Genomic DNA, 20,972 nt, shown 5'->3' with positions numbered 1-20,972 from the left:
ACATCGTAGAGGATGACAAAGGAAAAAGAATATTATTTTTAGAGGCTTGTAAATTAAATAATCTGCAAATGAGGCTGGTATAACATAGAAACTTAAATTCAGAACCAACAATGATATATATAGAAAGGCTAAGAACTAATGAATTTCTAATACGGTACTATAACTTAGTAGTCAATCATACTAACTAGTGCAGCTTGGACTAAATTTCACTCGAATTGTACCCTTTTCTGGTCGAATGCGAGCAGCTTCGTAGTTCCAATAGCTCTTCTCTGCTGAATTTCCAACATTAAAATTCCATGGCTGCTGCGAATTCTGTAGCATGCAATCGAATTTGTTGAATATAATTTACGAGGATGCTGATGGACTCATTCACTTCTTGTGTACTTGTTGCATGCAACCCATCGCTGATGCTGACAAATGTTTCTTGACGTGACCGAAGTCCATTTTTGAGGTCCGGGAAGCCATTGTTCCCTTTCATTAACTGCAAGACTACATTTTGTACTGTGCTTGTGATACTTGAGAGATTTCGATCACATTGTTGACCAGAAAAATCAGTAGAATTAGAATCGGCAGCCATGTTGTAATACTGCAACATGCAAAGCGTTGACGGCCGATCATTCAATTTCACCTAAGCTATATTGTATTTCATATAGGCCTAAGTAGAATTGCTTTTACTTAAGTAAAATGCAATTGGGTTATTCCATATCAAAATTTTGGAGTATGTTGTAGTTCGACATGTTTTAAAAATTCCAAAATTCATTGTATGATTGTAACACCATGAAATAAGCATATTCTGAAAATTTTAGTTGCAATGCTTCACAATTGGCCGAATCACACTTTGAAATTCCGCAATTTGTCGCCACCGTGGCATTTTGGCATTTCCTTGACTTTTGAGGTCTCATTTCTCAGCAAGTAAACATTCTACCTTTCGATTAAAAATGCCTATAGAGTCTATCCCATAGAACAGGAATATAAAAAATTAGGCTACCAAAAAATTGTCTTTGGGAGTCAGGTCAATATATGTGTCAAAATATTTGATATTTGTGATTTTCACTAAAAAATGTGATAAATAGTGATAAATTGCTCCTTAACCATTGCTTCTGGGTATTTGATTCCTTCAGAGGTTATTATGTCTAGTACAAACAATACAAAATAATGATTACATGGCTCCCCTATAATATATTTGCAAGTTGTGCAGCTCTAAAGTGCTATTTCATGCTGTATGAGTATGAGGAAGGAGTTTTGATGCAAATTGTTTACTAAAGTAACCATGTTAGAGCTGTCAGGATTTTATACTAGAATTATAAGTATAAAGTTCTTACAACTAAATAAATTATAGGGTTCTAACTCAATATTAATTAATGAAGTTGTTAAGTTGCTCCGATGAAAGAAAGAGGTCTTCTTTGACAGCCAATAACTCAAAATGCGTCATGTTGAAAAAATCGGAATATTTTTTTCTGGAAGAGTTATAGTACCACCCTGCTTGTACAATAAATTTTAGGAGGTTGTTTTGCCTTATTTTGCCAAATGAAAAATCCTCAAAGTTTGGGATTTTTACACACAAAAAAAAACGTTTTTGCCTGTGTTGATGTTCCACATGTTGTGAGCCTGGTATTGTACTTCAAGGTCATTCAATTCAATACTGTGCAGATTTTGAAGTCATATTAATAAATTATTTGCAATGTACTTGTCTGCTTCTGGTTTAATTTATTTATTAAAAGACTCTACTACAAAATGAATGTCAACCAGTACATACATGCACAGTGTGTACAGCACATACCATTAGCTTAAAAGAAAGTTGTTTTTTTACTTAAGTGGAATTCAATTAAGCTTAAGTAAACTACAATTCTACTTAAGTGCAATTAATTTCACTTAATTCTAAGTTTATTCTACTAATTTGGAATTAATTCTACTTAAGTACAATGAGGTAAATATTTAAAACGGTTTACCATACTGTCGCTGGTAATGCTTAATGATCGCGACTATCGGTCGCAGTTATTGTTCTCTAGCCTCAATCAGTTCGGATATCAACACACACTAAGAATTATACATGATGACTTCCTTGCTATTACCTTATTTATCAAACCAGGATGCAAATTCATTCGTCTTATTGCAAGGTATGGTCTCAACGTCAATATTTTCAGTTTCGCGGAACCGGTGACAGTAATAATTCGATGATATAAACCATGGAATTTAATGATTTATTTATGTAAGCTAGGCCTAAATTACCCATGGTATAAACATGGCCATACTATTGACATACGTTAGGCCTAGCCTCATTCGGCTAGAGATTTCCCTGGCCTTTCGCTATCATTTCTAGACTAAGTTTATTGCTTTTATATTAATATACTGAAATTTTTCATTCAATTAGGCCTAGGCTATATCCAGATCGCAAATTTCCAAAGAGCATTGAAAAATGTTTCCTCCTCAGTTTTGTAAAGTACGGAAAATGTCATTTATCATCAACTACTTAAAACAGCTTCAAATATCACTCAAGGTTAGGCTTAGTGTAATAGAATATGCACATATGCACAATGTTCATTGCACGAAACACTCGGCGACCCATAGTGCACAGTGCATCTCATGTTTGTTTACACAGCAGTCCAACAAAACTATAGTGGAATGTTTCAGTTTGTAAAGTAGGCCTGTTATAAATGTCTAGTAATGTCACAATACAGATATAAAGTTATTAGCTCAGATGAAAAGGTCAGTCATTACTGATAAGTAAGTACTAAGATCACATGTTTGTAGAAATGCTATACATGTATAGGAAGAATGGCCATACTGATAGAAATGAAGATGGTAAAAGTAATAATATCTGAGTAAACATGTTATATTGAGGAATGACTGGAAGTTTGCTGTTCTTGCTCAAGCTCTCATCTATATTGTTCTATGCTGCGTGAGAAGTGCCATTGTATGATTTACTCATAAGATTTCTTGTTTTGGGATGAAAAAGAGTAGAGGAATTTAACCGCAAGTTTGGCATAACATTTGTTCATGTGACAAGCTGTCAGCTGTACCAAAATACAGTCCATGTACTGTAGCGTACCGTTTAATATTACGGTGATTTGTTCAGGGCTGTGCATTGCAATACAGTACTAGTAGTGTTGTAAAGCACTATTTGGGGGCCTGGAGGGGCGACCTTGGGTGGGACAAGCCAAGCAAATGACAACAGAAAACTGTCCAAGTTGTTTAGCTGCAGTATATTCCACAACACGACACGCGCGAACCAAGATGAACTGGCAGCATACAAAACAGTAATGGAGCAATAACGGAGCAGTAATGGAGCAATAACGGAGCAGTAATGGAGTAGTAATTGAGCAATAACGGAGCAGTAATGGAGCAGTCCCTAAACAAGATAAAATTAAACATGAATAACAAAATATACAATATGCTTCCTTGCACACTCTGTAATTAAATAGTTAAAAGGATTGTCTGGTAGCCTTAAGAAGTTACCTTAAAAACGATAAATAATTTCTAAACATGTCAAAGTATGAGAACGATAATGTTGCGATTGAAAGAGGAAGGATTTGCAAACTGATATTTAATACATGTACATTCCAATTTTGGACCCAGGTAAATCATACTACTTACTTAAATAACTTGTCATTTAGCACTTAAAGAAGATCCTGCTAGGATCGAAACGTCAGGCCAACTTACTTTTACACATTAAATAAACTGGCATTGCGCGGTACCACTAGTACACTTAAAAATAATACTTGAAAGTTGAGTTCTCTATTCTTCTGTGGTCCTGTAGATGTTGATGCTAAATTGCGTTGTGCTATTATTTCATTTAATATATTTGCTTTAATAAATTAGTTCCAGAAGGGCGATATATGTTCCATTTTGTATCGAAGTTCAGTCCCAAAATACGTTCCTTGTTTCCATCCATTCCAATTGTTTCCATGTTTCAAATGTTTCCATTCTTCCTTACTTCTGACTGTTCAGTTCACTATAGAATCCTTTGCCAATGTCCTGACATTAATAGGTTATCATTTACGAATCTCCATCACCTTTTCTTAATGTACCAATCCTTTCTATTAAACTTCCTTCTGCTCTCTACTCCTGCCATGTGTACACTCCCTTTCATATCTCACTCCCAGAGTAACAAACAATACACATCTATATCATTTGTTCACAAGCAGGCTTCACACTTAATTACCCTCTGAGACATCCTTTTTTTCAGATAGAACAAGTAGTCTACTAAAAGTTAACCCCCCCCCCCCCTTGACTTAGAGTGTACTGTAAGTGCTTTACTGACCATTGAAATATATATGCATGTGCAGTACCACAATATAGGACAATGTAAATCTCTATGAAAATACACTATGTAAGAGCATACCGTCTTAAATGTATATCCAGTTATATCTGGCTTTATATGGCCAGATTAAACTGTATCTGCATATCTGGATTGACTCTATATCCAGTTATATCTGGTTTTATATGGTCAGATAAAACTTTATCTGCATATCTCTATTAATTTTATATCCAGTTATATCTGTCTTTATATGGCCAGATAAAACTTGATCTGGCCAGATTAAACCAGATATAAAGCCAGATCTGGGCATTCGGCAAGGGCGACGCTTCTCGTATACGACCCTCTGAACCATCGGGAACCTGCAATGATATTATGATGATAAAAACAGTTGTACTAGCTATATTAACACCACAATACAAGTAGACACCAAACTGCGGCTATGTAAAAAGTAACAAGCTGTGTTGAAATCCTGACACAAATATTTACAGTAACAATCAAGAAAATAAAGAACAATTAAAATACAATTAAAGAAGTAATTCTTCCCACTGCACTGCCCAGACACAAATACCAGCCTACTGTATATCTAACTCAACATAGATCACTTACAGAAAATATGAATAGAGTAAAACTCTGTTAAGGTCTACAATACTGTCAACCTAACCTTAAAGGTACACACTTCGTTTAACACTTTGAGATCGCCCTCAAACTGAACACTACAAACTTTAATGCATAGACACATATGTACCCATAATAGGCAATTACCGTGGTTATCTCAACCATTAGCCTCTAATTTACACTCAAAAACCTAGAACTAACCTCTCAAAGTACTAATGTTAACAATTCAATTAACAATTCTTATAAGTCAATATATTACTTAAGATACTGTACCACAGCCTTATCCTACACAATATACAGTGCAATGCAGTATAGCACATGACAGCCCTCATTTTCAGGAAGGGTATATTAGACTTTAAATAATGGCAATTTAATTAATTGACCAAAATACTGTTTAGCAATTTAAATACAGAGTCAATTAACTCACAAATTATTCAACTTCTCACACAAGGATGTAAATTAAAGCAATACTTGAAACTCAACTTCTAGAACTCATCTCACTGATAATCACGACTCCTCCAAAGTAGCACAAATAATGAAGTAATGAAACCATGGAAAATGGCAGCACTTGTTCCCCAACATTCTCACTTGCTCACTAATACTGATCTTCTTAGAAACAGTGAGAAAAAGAACACATATGCATTGCCTGAGAAGTAACCAATCAAAAACAAACAGTTAACTCAGGATTACTTTACCTGGCTCAAAGACACCATTCTCTAAGGGGTGGGCAGGTCCAAGTTATTTGCACTGTGACGTACTGGACATTTCAGAGACTTAAATGTGTCTAAAAGTTATAAAAAAAATCTATTTTCCAGAAACTTTTTCAGGTTTTCATATATTTTATTGCTGCTACTTTATTACAAACTCATAAAGATTTCCGACACTTGCTTTAATTAGGTCCCATCCTAATTAAAATGTGTGACGTACGGGACCACAAATATTTTTTTTTTTTTTTACTATTTAGAGCAAAGCTGAAACCCCTCTGAAATTAGGAGTGCAGTGATCACGCTGTTATAACTAGTGAATAGCATAACCTTCCAAGGGCTCAGCTGTAACATATTAGAAAAAAATATGAAGCGGTTTCAGTACAGTGATTACACAAATGAAAATGTCCTGTGACGTATGGGACATGTGACGTACGGGACAATTTGTCCATATACAAATTGACTATGAAAACTCATATTTGTATTCCTGAATATACCATGAAAAGGTGATTTCTACATAAAAACATTAATTTGGATATGCCAGAACAATGTCATTGGTAATTGCATGCCATATTTTCTTCTTTCGGGGATACGGAAAAGAGCAGTGACTGTACTTGTGAGATCATTCCACTTCATAAACATGGAGTGCGTAAAGTATTAATCTACTCTACACTTACATCAAATTCCCATAACATCAATTCTAGCTTAGTTAGACCACAAATGATTCAAGATGCAAAGTGTTGGTGCAAAACTGTTTTGGTATATACTGTACAACACTGTATCATATTCCCCACTATTGACCCTGAAGTTGAAATATGATCCATCCCATTCAAATCATACCAAAATATCCACAGCAACGTCCACGTTATGTCTATCTATGAAACTAGTACAACAAAGAAAACTCTATAGACCTAATACTGGTTATTGAACAAACTCATGAGTGATTGTCCTCTGCAAAACTTGGGCGAGCGAAACTCTACACTTGTAACTAAAAGTCTCAATGTCTATTATCTAAGTTCAGGACACAAGAACATTGTTGCACAGTCATGGTAGTCACACTACACAAAAGACCTACGTAATGTTTAAATGCAAACTCCACATTCTTGAAGTCGTCCTCATTCAATGTTAATGTTGATGATCTGGAAGCTGATATCGGAGTTGGCGCTTCCTGCAACTTGTAGAATATAGCTCTTGTGATGACTGTTTGGATGTCCGACTTGACACTGCTGATGTTCTTGCCAATTTGTCCTTGCTCGAGGAAGCTTAGCTCCACCTTCCCATTTGCTTCATTTACCCGAGAGGCTATACCAATATACCAGTACTCGTACAGTACCTCTAAAAGTAAGCGGCATACCATTTTCCAACAAGTAACTCCCACACACACACACAATTGACTTCCCGATAGTTTATTGAACAACAGCTGGGCTGTTGGTGGTCATCAGACAATAGTTTATTTGGTGCCATGATATGCTCTTCAGGCATGCAGGGATTATAAGTTGCAACTACCGCCTTTCAACAAACTAAATTTTTAAGCATTGGAAGGTTCCAGTAGAAGTCACCATTGGAGCCCATGCATGTTTATTATGTATAAATACAGGGTTTCCCCCACACTATGTCCCGTACGTCACATTTTGTTCTGTACGTCACATTTTTTAATTTGATATTTAGATTTGCAGTGAATATTATTTCCATTTTTTGGGGATGGATTTTGTTGGGCAATGTTCATAATTACAATTTTATAGAATATCACATAAAAAAAGTTGTTCCTCCATATCAAGACTTGAAAAAGGGTGCTGAAAATTGTGAAGTACGGGACATCGGTATTTGGACACTAGCTAATTAGCATATTTTATTGATGAACTCCCAAACATAATATGTCAAAACTTTTGGAAGGAAGGGTGTATTATGTCCCACATAACTTAAATTCAATTAGCTCATATTGCCGGCAGGGAAATAGGATTCCAAATGTCCCGTACGTCACACTGCAATTTGAATTCATGCAAATTAGCTGGCTGTAATTGTTTGAATAGGCAACAAATTAAAAAAATATATAAAAATCTGAAACTTGAATAATTCAGCTTTAACATGACACCACATTTAGGGTGCTTCAGTAAAGTTTGAAAATTGGCTTCTAGGGATACAATAAATTGGACCTGCCCGGGGTAAAGCTTGGTAACAGGAGGGAACCTGTCAGGATAACTCACATCCTGTTCATAAAACTTCTCTGAGAGGAACCCTGTCTCTATGTATGGTGCTCTATTGAGGGGGGGGGGGGCAATATGGAACTAACTAAGGGAGGCCAATTGTGAAAATGTACAACACTACACATTAACACATCAACTCCTTCAGTATGTTGTGGAATACTGACAATTTGAAACTTTCCAGACATTGGTTTATCTCATAAACAACATGCGCAACCAGCGATTGTGACATTGATGGAAAAAATTGACAATGGGCTTCCGCAATGACGGTTACAAGTCGTATAATGTATAAGAACGCCTATAATAGCCGATAATATATATGCTATATGTTATTATATGCAAATTGAAACAAAAATCATAACATCAGCCCTTTTTCATATCTGAATAGAAATATACTTATGGTAGGAAGCTGTCATTGTTGTCTTAGAAACTATGTACTATTGACTTGTTGCTTTCATCACAAATGTTAAATGAGGAATTTTTAACATAGGAAACTTGTACATAATATATGACATGTCCTAGAGTAGATGCTTTTGATTTCCAAGGTACATATGTTAGTTCTTTAGAGCAGCTTTTGGAGGATTGATCGCCAAATAGAACATTGTGGGTTCAAGCCACGGTAATTTATTGCATAACTTTTGCTGCATAAATTGGAACAACATCACACAAGTTTTACAGTAAAATAATATCTAATCTTGTTTCTGATAACATTAGTTGGGACCGGAGTATAAAGTACAAACTTGTGCTGATATTTTTTTCAGAAAGGAAATTCATGTTTACTTTAACTGCAGTTTTGAAGTAAAAATCCAAATAATGAAAGTACAATTTTTCTACTGCACATAAAAGCAACTTGCATTCAAAGGTAAAATGCCTTTTGGTGACTGACAGTAATCTGGGCTCTGGGGCAACGAAAAGACAGTGTGTCCCCTCGGGCAGTGACAAAGGCAACCCCCCCCCCCATCCTCCTCACCACCAGACAAATTGACAAGACTTACTGTAGCACTCTCTTTGCACGAAAAATGTCAATGAATTGTAACCCTCAGGTCAACTTTCAAACATTTCAAACCAAAGGTTGAGATGTTCTTCCATAGGACACGTTTTAAAATCCTAATAACAATTTTTTCATAGAATTTGTAATATAGCATGATAGTACCAGCACCTTTCTCAAAGTCTAAGCAATAATTGAGAACAGTACATTTACGTATGTTATAATCAAGTGAAAGTGAGCAGTTGATAACAATGGCGTTGCAGTGTGTCAAAGGTCGTGTATAGGGATAAATCCGTACATTTACGTATGATCAAGTGAAAGTGAGCAGTTGATAACAATGGCGTTGCAGTGTGTCAAAGGCCAAGTATAGGGATAAATCCCTGTGCAGCCTTGCTAGTACAGTACTGTACTACTTAGTCTAATATCGCAAAAGAAACCTTGTAAAGTTATCAAGCTAACTATAAATGGTATACTAAACTACGCTCCTCACACATTGCATATGAATTACAGAAAGAGTACAGTACTATCCTACTTTATTGAACAAATCACTATCAAAGTATGTCTGATCATACTGCAAGATTTAACGATAGTCTTTGTGAACCATTGACACTTAAAAGTGATACCACTATATACTGTGTTTGTATGCAAGATTCTTGGTGAACAATCGAAAATCTGTATACTTGGCAACAACCTCGCATATATATGTTTTATGAGAATCCTGCTTTAGATGTGTGAATCAGTAAATAGTCAAATGTTCATTTCTAGCTTATTAACCCTGCTGCTATGGTTAAATCTTGTCCAGGCTGTAAGAAATTAAGTAAAAGAGTTTTTTTACCATTTGTGTTGACATTTTCTGTAAATGACAATAGCCAATGTAGCAGGGTTGAGATTGAAACCTGATACAGACACAAGTACAGTACATGATGTATTACTAATAATAATACATAATGTTTATATAGCGCCAAACAAACTATGTAATAATTCTCGTAGCACTTAACAAAATAATACCAATTATAACATATATCCTTTGGTGAAAAGATACGTTTTGAGAGCTGATTTTAAACCGTTCACAGTATTGCACATTTTTACATGTTCTGGAAGTGAGTTCCATATGCACGGTGCACTGAATGCAAACGTTCTCAAGCCGTAAGTCTGTGTTTTCACTCTAGGGATGAGTAACATCAGCGATGAATTAGAGCGAAGTGAGCGTGTGGATGATGGTCGGAGCTGAAACCAGTTGGTGGTGAGGTAACTTGATCCTACATTGTGCATACATTTGGAAACCATCAGAAGTAGTTTCTAATTGATTCGTTCACGTATCGGGAGCCAGCGGAGTTCGATCATGGTAGGGGTAATGTGATCATACTTCCGAGTTCTAGTAACGAGACGTGCGGCGGTGTTTAGTACAGTAAAGACGTAAAAATGAACTACTTACTAAAATGACAGCAAGACTATTGTTGTCATTACAGAGTGGATGAAATTCACGTTATAATATCCGAAGTTGACCCAGATGAAGTAAAGAAATTCTTTCAACCTGAAGCCTTCAGCAAAGTAGTTGTTCATGACTACTGGACAAACCACCTTGGATGGTAAGTGACACAAAAAAGTTCGATGATAATCGTAACCTTTGCATTCATGAAGTTTTAACAATCACCAGTAAGTGAAATGTTTGAATTTTTTTTTTTGCTTCAATGCTATTCTGAAGGAATGTTTCTGGAGATGACACTTTGAGAGTTAATTCAGATGAAGATCTCTTCTCGGGGGTCTGGTCCACACCAAGGGCCTCATCATCCTCAAAGATTGCTGTAGTAGTTGATGCCATCAGTTCGTTCCTGTCATATCAGACTTACTCTGTCATTTCCATATCTACATGGTCTCTCTTACATGCTACCATAGGTATTCCAGGTAAAAAGTCTAAATACTCTAGGGAATATATGGAATTTTGTTCTTATCTTGCTACTTTAATAATAAGTTTACAACAAGTACATACATATGTTTGTTACCAAAGGTGTATATTTTCAGAAGCTTTGCTCATTCTATAAACGGTTGTCTTTCATTACCTTTTATGTTTCATGTAAAATGCATTCCTTGTATGACAATTACCATGACTTGTTGCTTTTCACCATGTTTTGAATAGTTTTACCACATGTGTAGGACATGCCTTCTATGTGCAACATCTTCTATTTCTCTTTGCTAACTTTTCACAAATTATACACTATAATTGGCCCTTGATTCTTTGGGAATTGTAAACACCAAGCCTTCTGATATGGATTACTTTGCCATTTGCTGTAGCAACACTAACAAAAATATACAGTTAGTATCACAATTGCATCTTCAGTAGTCTACAAAAGTCGCACAAAGAAGCAATGTTTATTGCTATAAAATGTTGGTTGAAATTTCTATGTTAGGTGAAATGATTAAAAACCTGTAGATAACATGCAGACAAATAGTTAGAAACAGCATACATAGTACATGTCTCTTATACAGTAGATATACTGATGGTAAATCCATTATCTAATCAGGTGTGAATGTTTAGACGGCTTGACAATCTGTTGCAGACTTTAATCACACCAACTGTTTTAATATTCTCTCTATCTTCTTTGACAGAGATTCAGAGTGTCTGTGTGCTGGGCTTAATACATGCAGACATACATACAGAGAAAACACTGAATGCTCTGAGACATCTATTTTCTGTTATGCATAATCGTTTGAACGCTACTTGGAAGTGGACACAGTTTTGATGGTAGTCACCACTACAGTCTACAGTAACATAGGTCGATAGGCCTAGCTTTCTTAATTAGGCGGGCATCTAGAATATGGTCGAGTTGTTCGCCACTTCTATTTTGGTCGTTGTCATTGACGTCAAACTATATGACCAAAAAGTCCAACCCAAGAGACTGACCCAAGATGAAGGATACCACATAAAAAACAAGTTCTCAAATATTCTATGACATTACTAAACCTTGCAACGACAAACAGGCAATGACGCCAAAGGCAACACTCACAGGATGAAGTGTAACCTGCAGAGACTTCGTGGCAAAGTAGTGTAAATGCTAGTTCTATATTTGTTGTACCATGATTGATATTGATAATTGTAGAGACAGAGCAAAGATATGAAATTAGGAATCGAAATTAGAACTTCCAGTATTGAGATACTGCATCATTGATGCTCTTGTTCTTAATAAGTGGGGAAATATGAAATCTTCAAAAGGGGGACTACTGCAGCCTTAACTGGCCCTTGACACCACTGTATTCATGTCTGTGTGTTGTGAACAGGAAGTATCGGGATGTGCTACTGCATTTTGTTGCTTGATAAGTATTGATAATTTAGTTACAAATCGCTGTTCTGTTGTTATGATCCTGTACGTTATTGTAGTAATAGCATGTGTATTGCAATCATGAATATATTGCTGTACTATTGCTGTACATTTTGTCATTGCTTGTTGAGTTTTGAGACCGAGAATATGATTTCTGTAATGCTACTGTTTTCACTTTTCATTTAATATCTTTTTTGTTAGAAAGAATCCTACACAGTAAATGACAGATTTCTTGTTTGTTCAGTGCTGCAAGTTGGTCAGCAAGCATCAACTCCATTTTAAGAAGTTCAGGTAAGTGTCCTCAGATAAGATACTTTATTAACTGAATTGAACTTCAGAAGTACAGTATCACTGTCACCATATGCCCTACGCTCCTCCATCCCTCCCTTTTCTCCACCCACCCCCTTCTTTCCCTTTCCTGTCTTTTACAAATTTTAAATGCTTTAGACAAATTTTAAATGGTATAAAACTCATAACAATGATCCTAAATGATTATAGTGTCATGAGACACAGGTTTGTTTTATTAATTTTTTCATGCTGATGACCTTTCAAATATTACGGTAGGATCAGCTGTATGCATATTGTTTTAGTAATTTTCAAAGTTAATTTACTTTTTTTAGACTGATCCAACAGCCAACCTGACTTTTAACATTACTTTGAAAGATTCGGAAAGGAAAGCTAAGAAGAATGTGGTCTTACCGTACACCTCAAGACAAGATAAGTAAATTTCTTAGCTTCCTTGTTGGTTAAAGTAGCTAAAATGGAAATGAAAGAATTTATAACAACGTATTGCACAAAATAGGATTGCAGTTGATGTAACCAAAATACCTGTGTTCATTTGTCCACGGTTTATTTAAAGCATCATCGAAAACTATAAAGAGAGAGTAATCGCATTAACAGCACTTATAACATATTCACCACTGTCTTTCCAAGTAACCAAACTAGCAATTTATTTGACCTTGGTGATCATCATCATGGTTGTTACTTGTGTTGCTGTTGTGTTTCTTCACAGTCGCGTTTATGTGACAAATTTCTAAAAAAACAAGGATACAATTCAAGTGGATGATGCTTCCGTAGACGTTTTACCGGGAATTCTTCAAACAGAGAACTATGTGAACATAAATTCATCTTCAGTTACATATGACAGTGGTAATTATCTCTCTCCCTGTGAACCTTTACAAGACGATGAACAGTATTATGATGTTATTAATGAGTATTCGTTACTCTCAAAGGTAATTCTTCATCGTTAATGTTTGTATTTGATTCGTTACATGTGTTGTGTGTGTGTGTAATTATGAGGAATACTGTACTCATAGAACTAATTGTCAAGTTATCTTTACCCCAGAAAACAGTCAATCACTGAAGGTGTACGTTTGTATAATTTTTCATCAAAACAAAATACATTCCACTTTGGTGGTATAAGTCTGAATACATCCGTTCCTTCAACGCGATATTTGTGTTAGGAAGCTGAACGGCGTCTTACAACAGAATACTACTTATAAATACAGCAAACGATTCGAGCGCAGTTAAACTAAGATAACATGTGTTTAACAAAGCATTTGGTTCCAAACTGATCATTGATGCATACTTTTAAGAAATTCATGTCACCTAATATATACAGAAAATGTGAACACTCTAATCGAGATAGAAATAAAATAGGAATGGAAGCTGTTACATTCCTATACCTAAATACCAATATGTGGACGAGTTGTCCTGAAGGTAACAAATAACACATCTGCGATGTATACTGCGGGGGTGACCATTGCTGTGATTAACTCTGGATGCTATAGTCCGTTTGTCAGCGCCACCATGCTCGGTGAGGAGAGCCTGTGTGGCATAATTTAACTTGACGATTTCGCTCCTTTTGTTATGACCCGTTGAAACATGACAACAACTACTTAATTTCCCCTCGGTTCCTTTTGTTGGAACTAGGCAAATGCGAACTGCCACGCGCGGCCGACTGCCAGACTGAATGATACATAGTATATAATATATAGTAATGAATTGCAATATATGACTTGGCTACTACATATAAATAAAATATTATTTATATTATATATAAACGTCCTGGCTTTGTTACACAGTACGTGAAGGGAAATCATGTAATACACTCCACAACTCATATGATGTTGATAAATTTGCTACAAAATAGATTAACACAGCGTCGTTTTTTTTTCATGGAAAAGCATTTCTTGCTAACATCAGTTACCAAGCATTACACACTAATGAGCGTTGAACACCTAATCAGGTAATACTGTGAAGTGACCCTGTCGTTTGTTGCAAAGTCAAATCGAAAGAAAATCTCGACATTAGGAGTGTTGAGATGATATGTGGATAACTCAGAATATGCATACTTTTATACACGGCGTACTCATGTAGTTTACTTTCGCCATCACAAACATGATCGCTATATGTAATATGCTCAATAATTTGTACATGTATCTACAGTAGTACATAAGTCAACACTTGCTTTTCTAATCCTCGCTTGATTTTAATTTACGTTTATGATAGAAATAAGTATATCCACTGTAGAAAGTAAGGTGATCATTAATCTCTTCTTTGTTCAACTCCTCCCTGTTCTGATTATGCTAATAACAAAATTTGTGCATTGGTTGTTGAGATTATCCCTGAATGATGAATACTCTCAACACAGAAAAAGTTATTCCATGAACTATGACATGTCATGTCTAACAGTTTGTCTGATGTCATCTTTTCATGGAAAGTAAATCACAAAGCAACCACAACTATTATGTTCTGATTACACGTAGGCTTTGTGCGTATACTAAATGCCTTTAAAGTATGTACATTTTCAGTTTCGATTATTTTATCGTGAAAAGCATTTCCTGAAACTAATTTAGCAATGCTACATTAAAGCAAGTACAACTCTTACCCAGACCAGTCTTTGAAGTGTTTGCTTGAGTCGTTACAAATTTAAACATAAACATCAACACTGAAAGACAATTTGACCAGGAAGTTTGAACTGAAAGAAATGTCATGTCAAGTAAATAATGTACATTATTGTCAACTCTTCATTTAGAGCAAGACCAAGATTGAAGTTGAACACTTGATTTTAGGATCAAAACGCTACTAAACAAATATATTGCGTTCAATAATTCATACGAGCACAAAGTCTATGATGCATTGAATTCAACAAAAATAAACTATGGAGAAATAATCACTGAAATCAAGCTTTCTATTTGTTCCCTTCGTTTTAACATCTTCCTTAACATATTGAAAAGACTGAAACGTCTTTTGCTAATATGCATACGTAAACACCTCGGTCAATAGAATAACGTGGGTGAACTCGAAATAGAAATGTTGCATGTGGTATCATGACTCCGTTTGTCGATTTAACATCACCAGTTTAAAAGTTCCATAATTCCGCACGGTCACAACCTGGAAATTTAACCGACGTTTCCGAAGAAACTAACATTTCTTAACATAACACAAGACTAGTGATAAAAAAAAATGTAATTAATATAATCAGCTCATGTACGTCATGATACGAAATGCATTAAATAACCTTTTATCTAGTCATTACAGCTAAAGACTTAAAGTATTTGTTATTATGAGCCACACATGATAGGGTTTATTTGTATGATAGATCCTATTTATTCTTTTTTCATCTTCGTCTTTGACACACCGTCTGTTCCGAAATCATTTGATATAAGTTAGCCTATTATACTTCTCCCTTTATTCTCTGTCGCATTAACTCTATCCAGAATCAAGTTCAGTTATGTCAGAAATAAGGTGTTGCAATAATGTACTAAGTGAACTAGAACTATGATATTAACACGAACAATTTCTCACAATAACTCATAATATTACGTATACTGCCTATTCAATGTATATGCAATATGTTGGTTACTATGGATACATAGTCATCTCATCAACAGCACAATCCATTAGTCACCAATTTCTTACTTTGCAACCAGTCTAGCAATATGTTTGACGTTGATCATCAATATCATTGTTGTTGTCATTAATGTTGTTATTTTTCTACGTCTCCATCGGGCACATGTTATAAAAACACGAGTTAAACATAGTAGTGAGTCTACAGTTTGTACTACTAACTTCTTTTTCAGTTTACCTATAGCCAATCACGGAAAATTATTTTGCATGTGACATTAATGAGTATCATTAGTTAATGAAAATCTACCTAAGCGTAGAAGGTACATCACATTACCAAACTTTAATTATCTGTACATCACCGTTGTGAACAGATGCACTAAGCGGTACAGAATTTGAAAACTATGCGAAATTTGCAAACTAGTACTTGGTATCAAGTGTTTAAAATGGAAATTTTATAATTTACTACTTTGCAGCTAAAGAACCTCTCGTCAAAACGGTTATTGCCAGATTTGTGACGTTTTTCAAGAAATAGTGTGCAAAATGCAGAACGATCATTTTCAGAGATAAACCGGTTTTGCATTGTGTATAAGTCGTCATTGTTGATGTCCCTTCCTCGTTCAGACTGCTGAATCAGTTATTCGAAAATTAGACATGGCGACCTTCGAAATGAGCTGGATTAGTGTTCTGTAGTTGGACAGCGCTCACACAAGTAGTTTTTTGTTTGTTTTATTGAACGCGTTGGCATTTCATTGATATGTCCAATGTATGGCGTGACAGACTGGGTGTTTAAGGTGGGTGTATCACCATGTATTTGCCATGCTTATTAAAATACATTTGTCGATATTTATAGATGTTTGTCGATAAGCAAATAATAAATTAGATTGCATTTCAAATACCAGTGCGTTTTAAAGGTTCTTTCAGTATGTGTACAAGTATCTCCAACAAACGCTGGTACCAGGGTTCAGTACTTATTTTGCTTTCAATTGTCCCGGTTGTAATTTCCATGTTTTCAGAGACGTATAACGCAGGCACAGATCAAAGCGCTGAAGGGATATGAAAATTACCACTTGTAAATTGTTCCTGAAAAATGTTGTAATTTCGCATTCGTTTCCCATATTCTAGTTTGAATGGACAAAAATAAAGAGAGACCGCTGTGATTCCCACAGAGAAAGAAGTGCATAAGCCGATTCACACTTATGTTTAGCTACACAATACAAGATTTGAAACAAGAGAATGATAATTCAGATATGGAATGGAATCCCTGAAAATATTGCAAAGCATATAAAAATATCAGCATTGTAGTTGTACTCAAGATTCAAAAAGGTCCAACCTGTGTTTTATTGAGATGTAAAGTGGGCTTATGTTAGCTAGTAAAGTTAATGGTTATGCAGAATGATATATGTTTTATGCAGATATGTTTTATATCAACTAATGGCGTACTTATACCACTTGTGGAGGTGCTAAGATGTCATGCCGACCGAGAGGCGAATATTTTTTTCCCAAACTGAACTGACACTGAAATTATTTCCTCGATTCTGTTTGGCTCTCAGCGAGCCGATAGGTTTCCGTACGTATAGGTTATAAGGCTATATTCAAAGGACACAGACATATCGACAAATGCCTTTTTTGTGTACACTCACTGCCTAGCACACACTCGCTCGCCGTCTTCATGGCCACTGCATATTCGAATAGGCCTATCATGATTCATTGACTGAATACATTTTGAAATTATGATAATAAAGTTTCGGAAAGTTGCTAATGTGAATTTCTTGAATATTTTCGTGTTGACCATACTGATATCGACAGAGTATGGAGGGATCCATGTTGAATAGTAAAGTATATCACGTGCTCGCTGAGAGCCAATCAGAATCGAGGAAATAATTTCAGTGTCAGTTCAGTTTGGGAAAAAAATATTCGCGACCGGGAGAGGGGTGACAATATATTTCCCATTACTATACTACTATGCAAAAATGACTCGGTCACCATATGCGTTTTGTCATTCACTGTATATGCTTTGAGACTTTCGTAAATAGGGCTCTCATTCAATCAAAAACCATGGCAAATGAATATATATCCCTCACGATAAACGAATCCAGGCATTCCATCGAAAGTGTCTGGACGGAGCATTTCTTTCCTGATGGAGTCACGAGTTGAAAAGCCGAAGCCTGCAAGTACAATTATATATTTATTCAAATATCGGATGGAAAAATGTTGAACGAGTTGACATTCGACTAATTTGTGTCTGATGGACAGATGACGTATATAAGTAAGGCATGTATGGACCTGAAGGTACAAAGGACTCATCTCATTGGAGTTAATTCTAGTTTGTAGTTAATTCTAGTTTTCATAATTTATGAATTGGAATAATTCTATAAGCTATACTGGGTAATTTCTGAAGGATTTTAACGACAAGGCATTAGATTTCACTTTTGTGAATTGAATCCTCAATAGAGGGAAGTTCGATTGAAATTTGTCAAGCTATAATTTATATGGGATTCTTGTCCGAGCCAAACATTGTTCTTATAACCTGCACATTTCGCAGCTTTAAAATGAATACAGAGGCAACATTTACATTGATAGTAATCTTCGCCTTCTTGACTGTTCTTGCTTCCGAAGAGACGATTTACTATGCAAAATTTAGGGCGGGTAACTATGATGTGTTCTTTCCTTATGGAAGTACTGTAGAAATTTACTGTGAACAGGAGACAAGCAGCTCGATAGAAGTTAATTATATAAGCAGTGATACTATAATTAACAAAATAGTTGAAGATTCGCAATTGCAAAATGAGTTTGCTACCACCTATCACTTTGAAGTGATTAATTCAACAACTAGTTTGTTTACAATAACAAAATTAACGAATGAAATAAACGGCACACTGTTTGAATGTAGAAATGAAAATAAATTATCTGCTAAAATCGTGGGTTTTACTCGGATAGATGATAATGTTAATCCTACGTGTACGTCATCATATCCATCTCGATTCATATTTGAGGATTCGGTACAGAGTGACATCGAGATGAATTGTACTTCAGAGGAAGGAGACCCACCGGTAATAATGTCAACTTACATCAGAAATGGAATTGAAGTCGTCACTAACATCTCAACCAGGACAGTATCCTCTCACCCGCACCCCTTCAAGACTCTATCATTATCATCGGACTTCAACTCATCATTTAACAATAGTGTTTTTGTCTGCAATGTCTCTCAACAATTACCAGCACCTTCAGAGTTATCAAGGATCTTGCTTCTTCGGACCTGTACTGCTTCTCCCTTTGTTCTCTGTCACAGCGACACCTTCAACTATTGACTTTAGTGATGTTAGGAATGCAGTATTTCGTTGTACCAATAATGTGAGTGAAGTTAGACTCTCCTGGACTGAAATCCCAACTCATTGGAAATACGATATTAAGGAAAGCCATGCTTCCATTGAACTCACTGTATTGGATACCGAAAGTGACGCCTACTCAGGGGATATACAATGTATTGGTTACTATGGATATAGAAATATCACATCAACGATACAAATCAGTGCAACCAATAAATAATGAATCGAGATTTTTAAAGTTGTATTTAATACATCTTTCTGGCATTATTGCATGCATGGTGGTAGGCGAAGGTAAATCATGTAATATACATTACAACTCATGTAATGTTGATACATGTGGTATATATATACATATATGTGTATATATGTGTATATATGTGTATATATGTATATATATATATATATATATATATATATATATATATATATATATATATATATATGCATGCATGCATTTATAAGCGTTGAACACCTACTCTGTTTATACTGTGAAAGCAAGCATGTCGTTTGTTATAAAGTCCAATGGTTCACAATCGAATCGAAAGAAAATCTACATCGTGAGAGCATTTTTATGACATAACTTATATTCAGGATACTTTAATACAAGGCGTTTGAATGGAGTTAACTTTTGATATAACACATATAATTTGTATGTCCAATGTTTTTTATATGTACCTACCATAGAACATACGTTAAGACTTTCTTTAACATTCATTTGCATGATCTGAATATACGTTTAAGTAAGAAAAAAGTAAGAAGAAAGTAAGTAGATGCACAATACAATATCACGTGAACATCTATGTCTTCATTCTCTAACAACTCCCTGTAGTGATATGCCAATAACGACGTCATCTCTGAATTAGGTCAGTAACACAAGATCTTTACGATAAAGATGATGATGTCGGTATTTACCTAAAAACGATCTAGATAGAGAACAGCATGCGTATGAAAATTAATCTTCTTCAGTTTACGTTATAAAGGATTATTTGATCTGTAACACCACTACTATTTCAAGGAACACTATTTTTTTTTAAATCGATATTTCTTATTGTAATACTGTAAATTGCGGCCATGGTCACTGACATGTTGTCACGTGATACCATGATAATTTAATCTGCATACGGGTATTTCATCCTTTTAAAGAATCACGATAAAGGAATCATAACATCACTAACAAACACATCAATAAGGAAGCGAAAATAATTTTTTGTCAAATGTCCAAAACGTCAGTTTCAGCACTTGAAAAACTGAAGGTCATGCCGTTGTGGTGTTGAGTCATCTACTCCTACGGGAAATCCTTTCAACATTCCTACGTACACAATGAATATTTATATAAATCACTCTAGTCTTTTGCACTAATTATTGGGTTTATAATGATAATACTCACGTTTTTTTCTCTTCAAAGTCTCTTTTTCGTGAAGGAGGAGATGAGGGGGGGGGGGGGGTCTATTTTAGTTTCAGTTTTAGAATTTTACATTTAACAATTCATACATGCAGGGAAATTCATATACAGATGTACAGGAATAGTTGCAAAGCTGTTATAGTGTACTGTTTAGCTAATATAAGGAAGTGTTTCTTCCGCCCACGATATCAGTGAGGTTCTAGTTGCTGAACTATATCCATTCGATATCACATAGCCACGCTCAAAGAGACACAAATACTGCTTTGAAGTCACGTTGGTATGTCCACTTTATGTTACTTTAATTGTTAA

The 20,972-nt window shown here is 35.4% G+C and overlaps 1 protein-coding gene and 1 long non-coding RNA gene across 14 annotated transcripts in view; one reads left to right on the top strand and one right to left on the bottom strand.

Annotated features, from left to right (window-relative positions):
- The window catches only part of LOC139975557 (uncharacterized), a 466,508-nt gene that overhangs the window by 96,775 nt on the left and 348,761 nt on the right, over nt 1-20,972 (bottom strand). The window lies entirely within an intron of this gene.
- Nucleotides 1,337-19,152, top strand: LOC139975553 (uncharacterized). Of its 11 annotated transcripts, none has more exons than XR_011795765.1 (6): nt 1,337-2,117; nt 10,236-10,355; nt 10,472-10,671; nt 11,374-11,509; nt 12,289-12,374; nt 12,704-19,152. XR_011795765.1 is itself a non-coding variant. In XM_071983570.1 (5 exons), exons 1-4 carry the CDS (start codon nt 1,966-1,968, stop codon nt 11,505-11,507), a joined length of 606 nt encoding a protein of 201 aa, XP_071839671.1. In that variant the 5' UTR covers nt 1,337-1,965; the 3' UTR covers nt 11,508-11,509; nt 12,704-19,152. The 11 variants fall into 11 exon arrangements, 1 of the variants encoding a protein (XP_071839671.1); XR_011795764.1 differs by having other exon boundaries at nt 12,285-12,374; XR_011795770.1 differs by lacking the exon at nt 1,337-2,117 and adding an exon at nt 9,086-10,014 and having other exon boundaries at nt 12,285-12,374.

This window comes from Apostichopus japonicus, chromosome 11 (assembly GCF_037975245.1).
Source record: "Apostichopus japonicus isolate 1M-3 chromosome 11, ASM3797524v1, whole genome shotgun sequence".
Taxonomy (NCBI): domain Eukaryota; kingdom Metazoa; phylum Echinodermata; class Holothuroidea; order Aspidochirotida; family Stichopodidae; genus Apostichopus; species Apostichopus japonicus.
The sequence above is the reverse complement of the archived record's forward strand: the minus strand, read 5'-3'. Positions and strand labels throughout refer to the sequence as shown.

Excerpts from the sequence above, each read along its gene's own strand:
- LOC139975553 (XM_071983570.1), top strand. The coding sequence starts at position 1,966 with ATGCTTAATGATCGCGACTATCGGTCGCAGTTATTGTTCTCTAGCCTC. Across the intron at positions 10,356-10,471 it reads TGGACAAACCACCTTGGATG|GAATGTTTCTGGAGATGACA; the intron begins GTAAGTGACACA and ends GCTATTCTGAAG. Across the intron at positions 10,672-11,373 it reads TGCTACCATAGGTATTCCAG|AGATTCAGAGTGTCTGTGTG; the intron begins GTAAAAAGTCTA and ends CTTCTTTGACAG.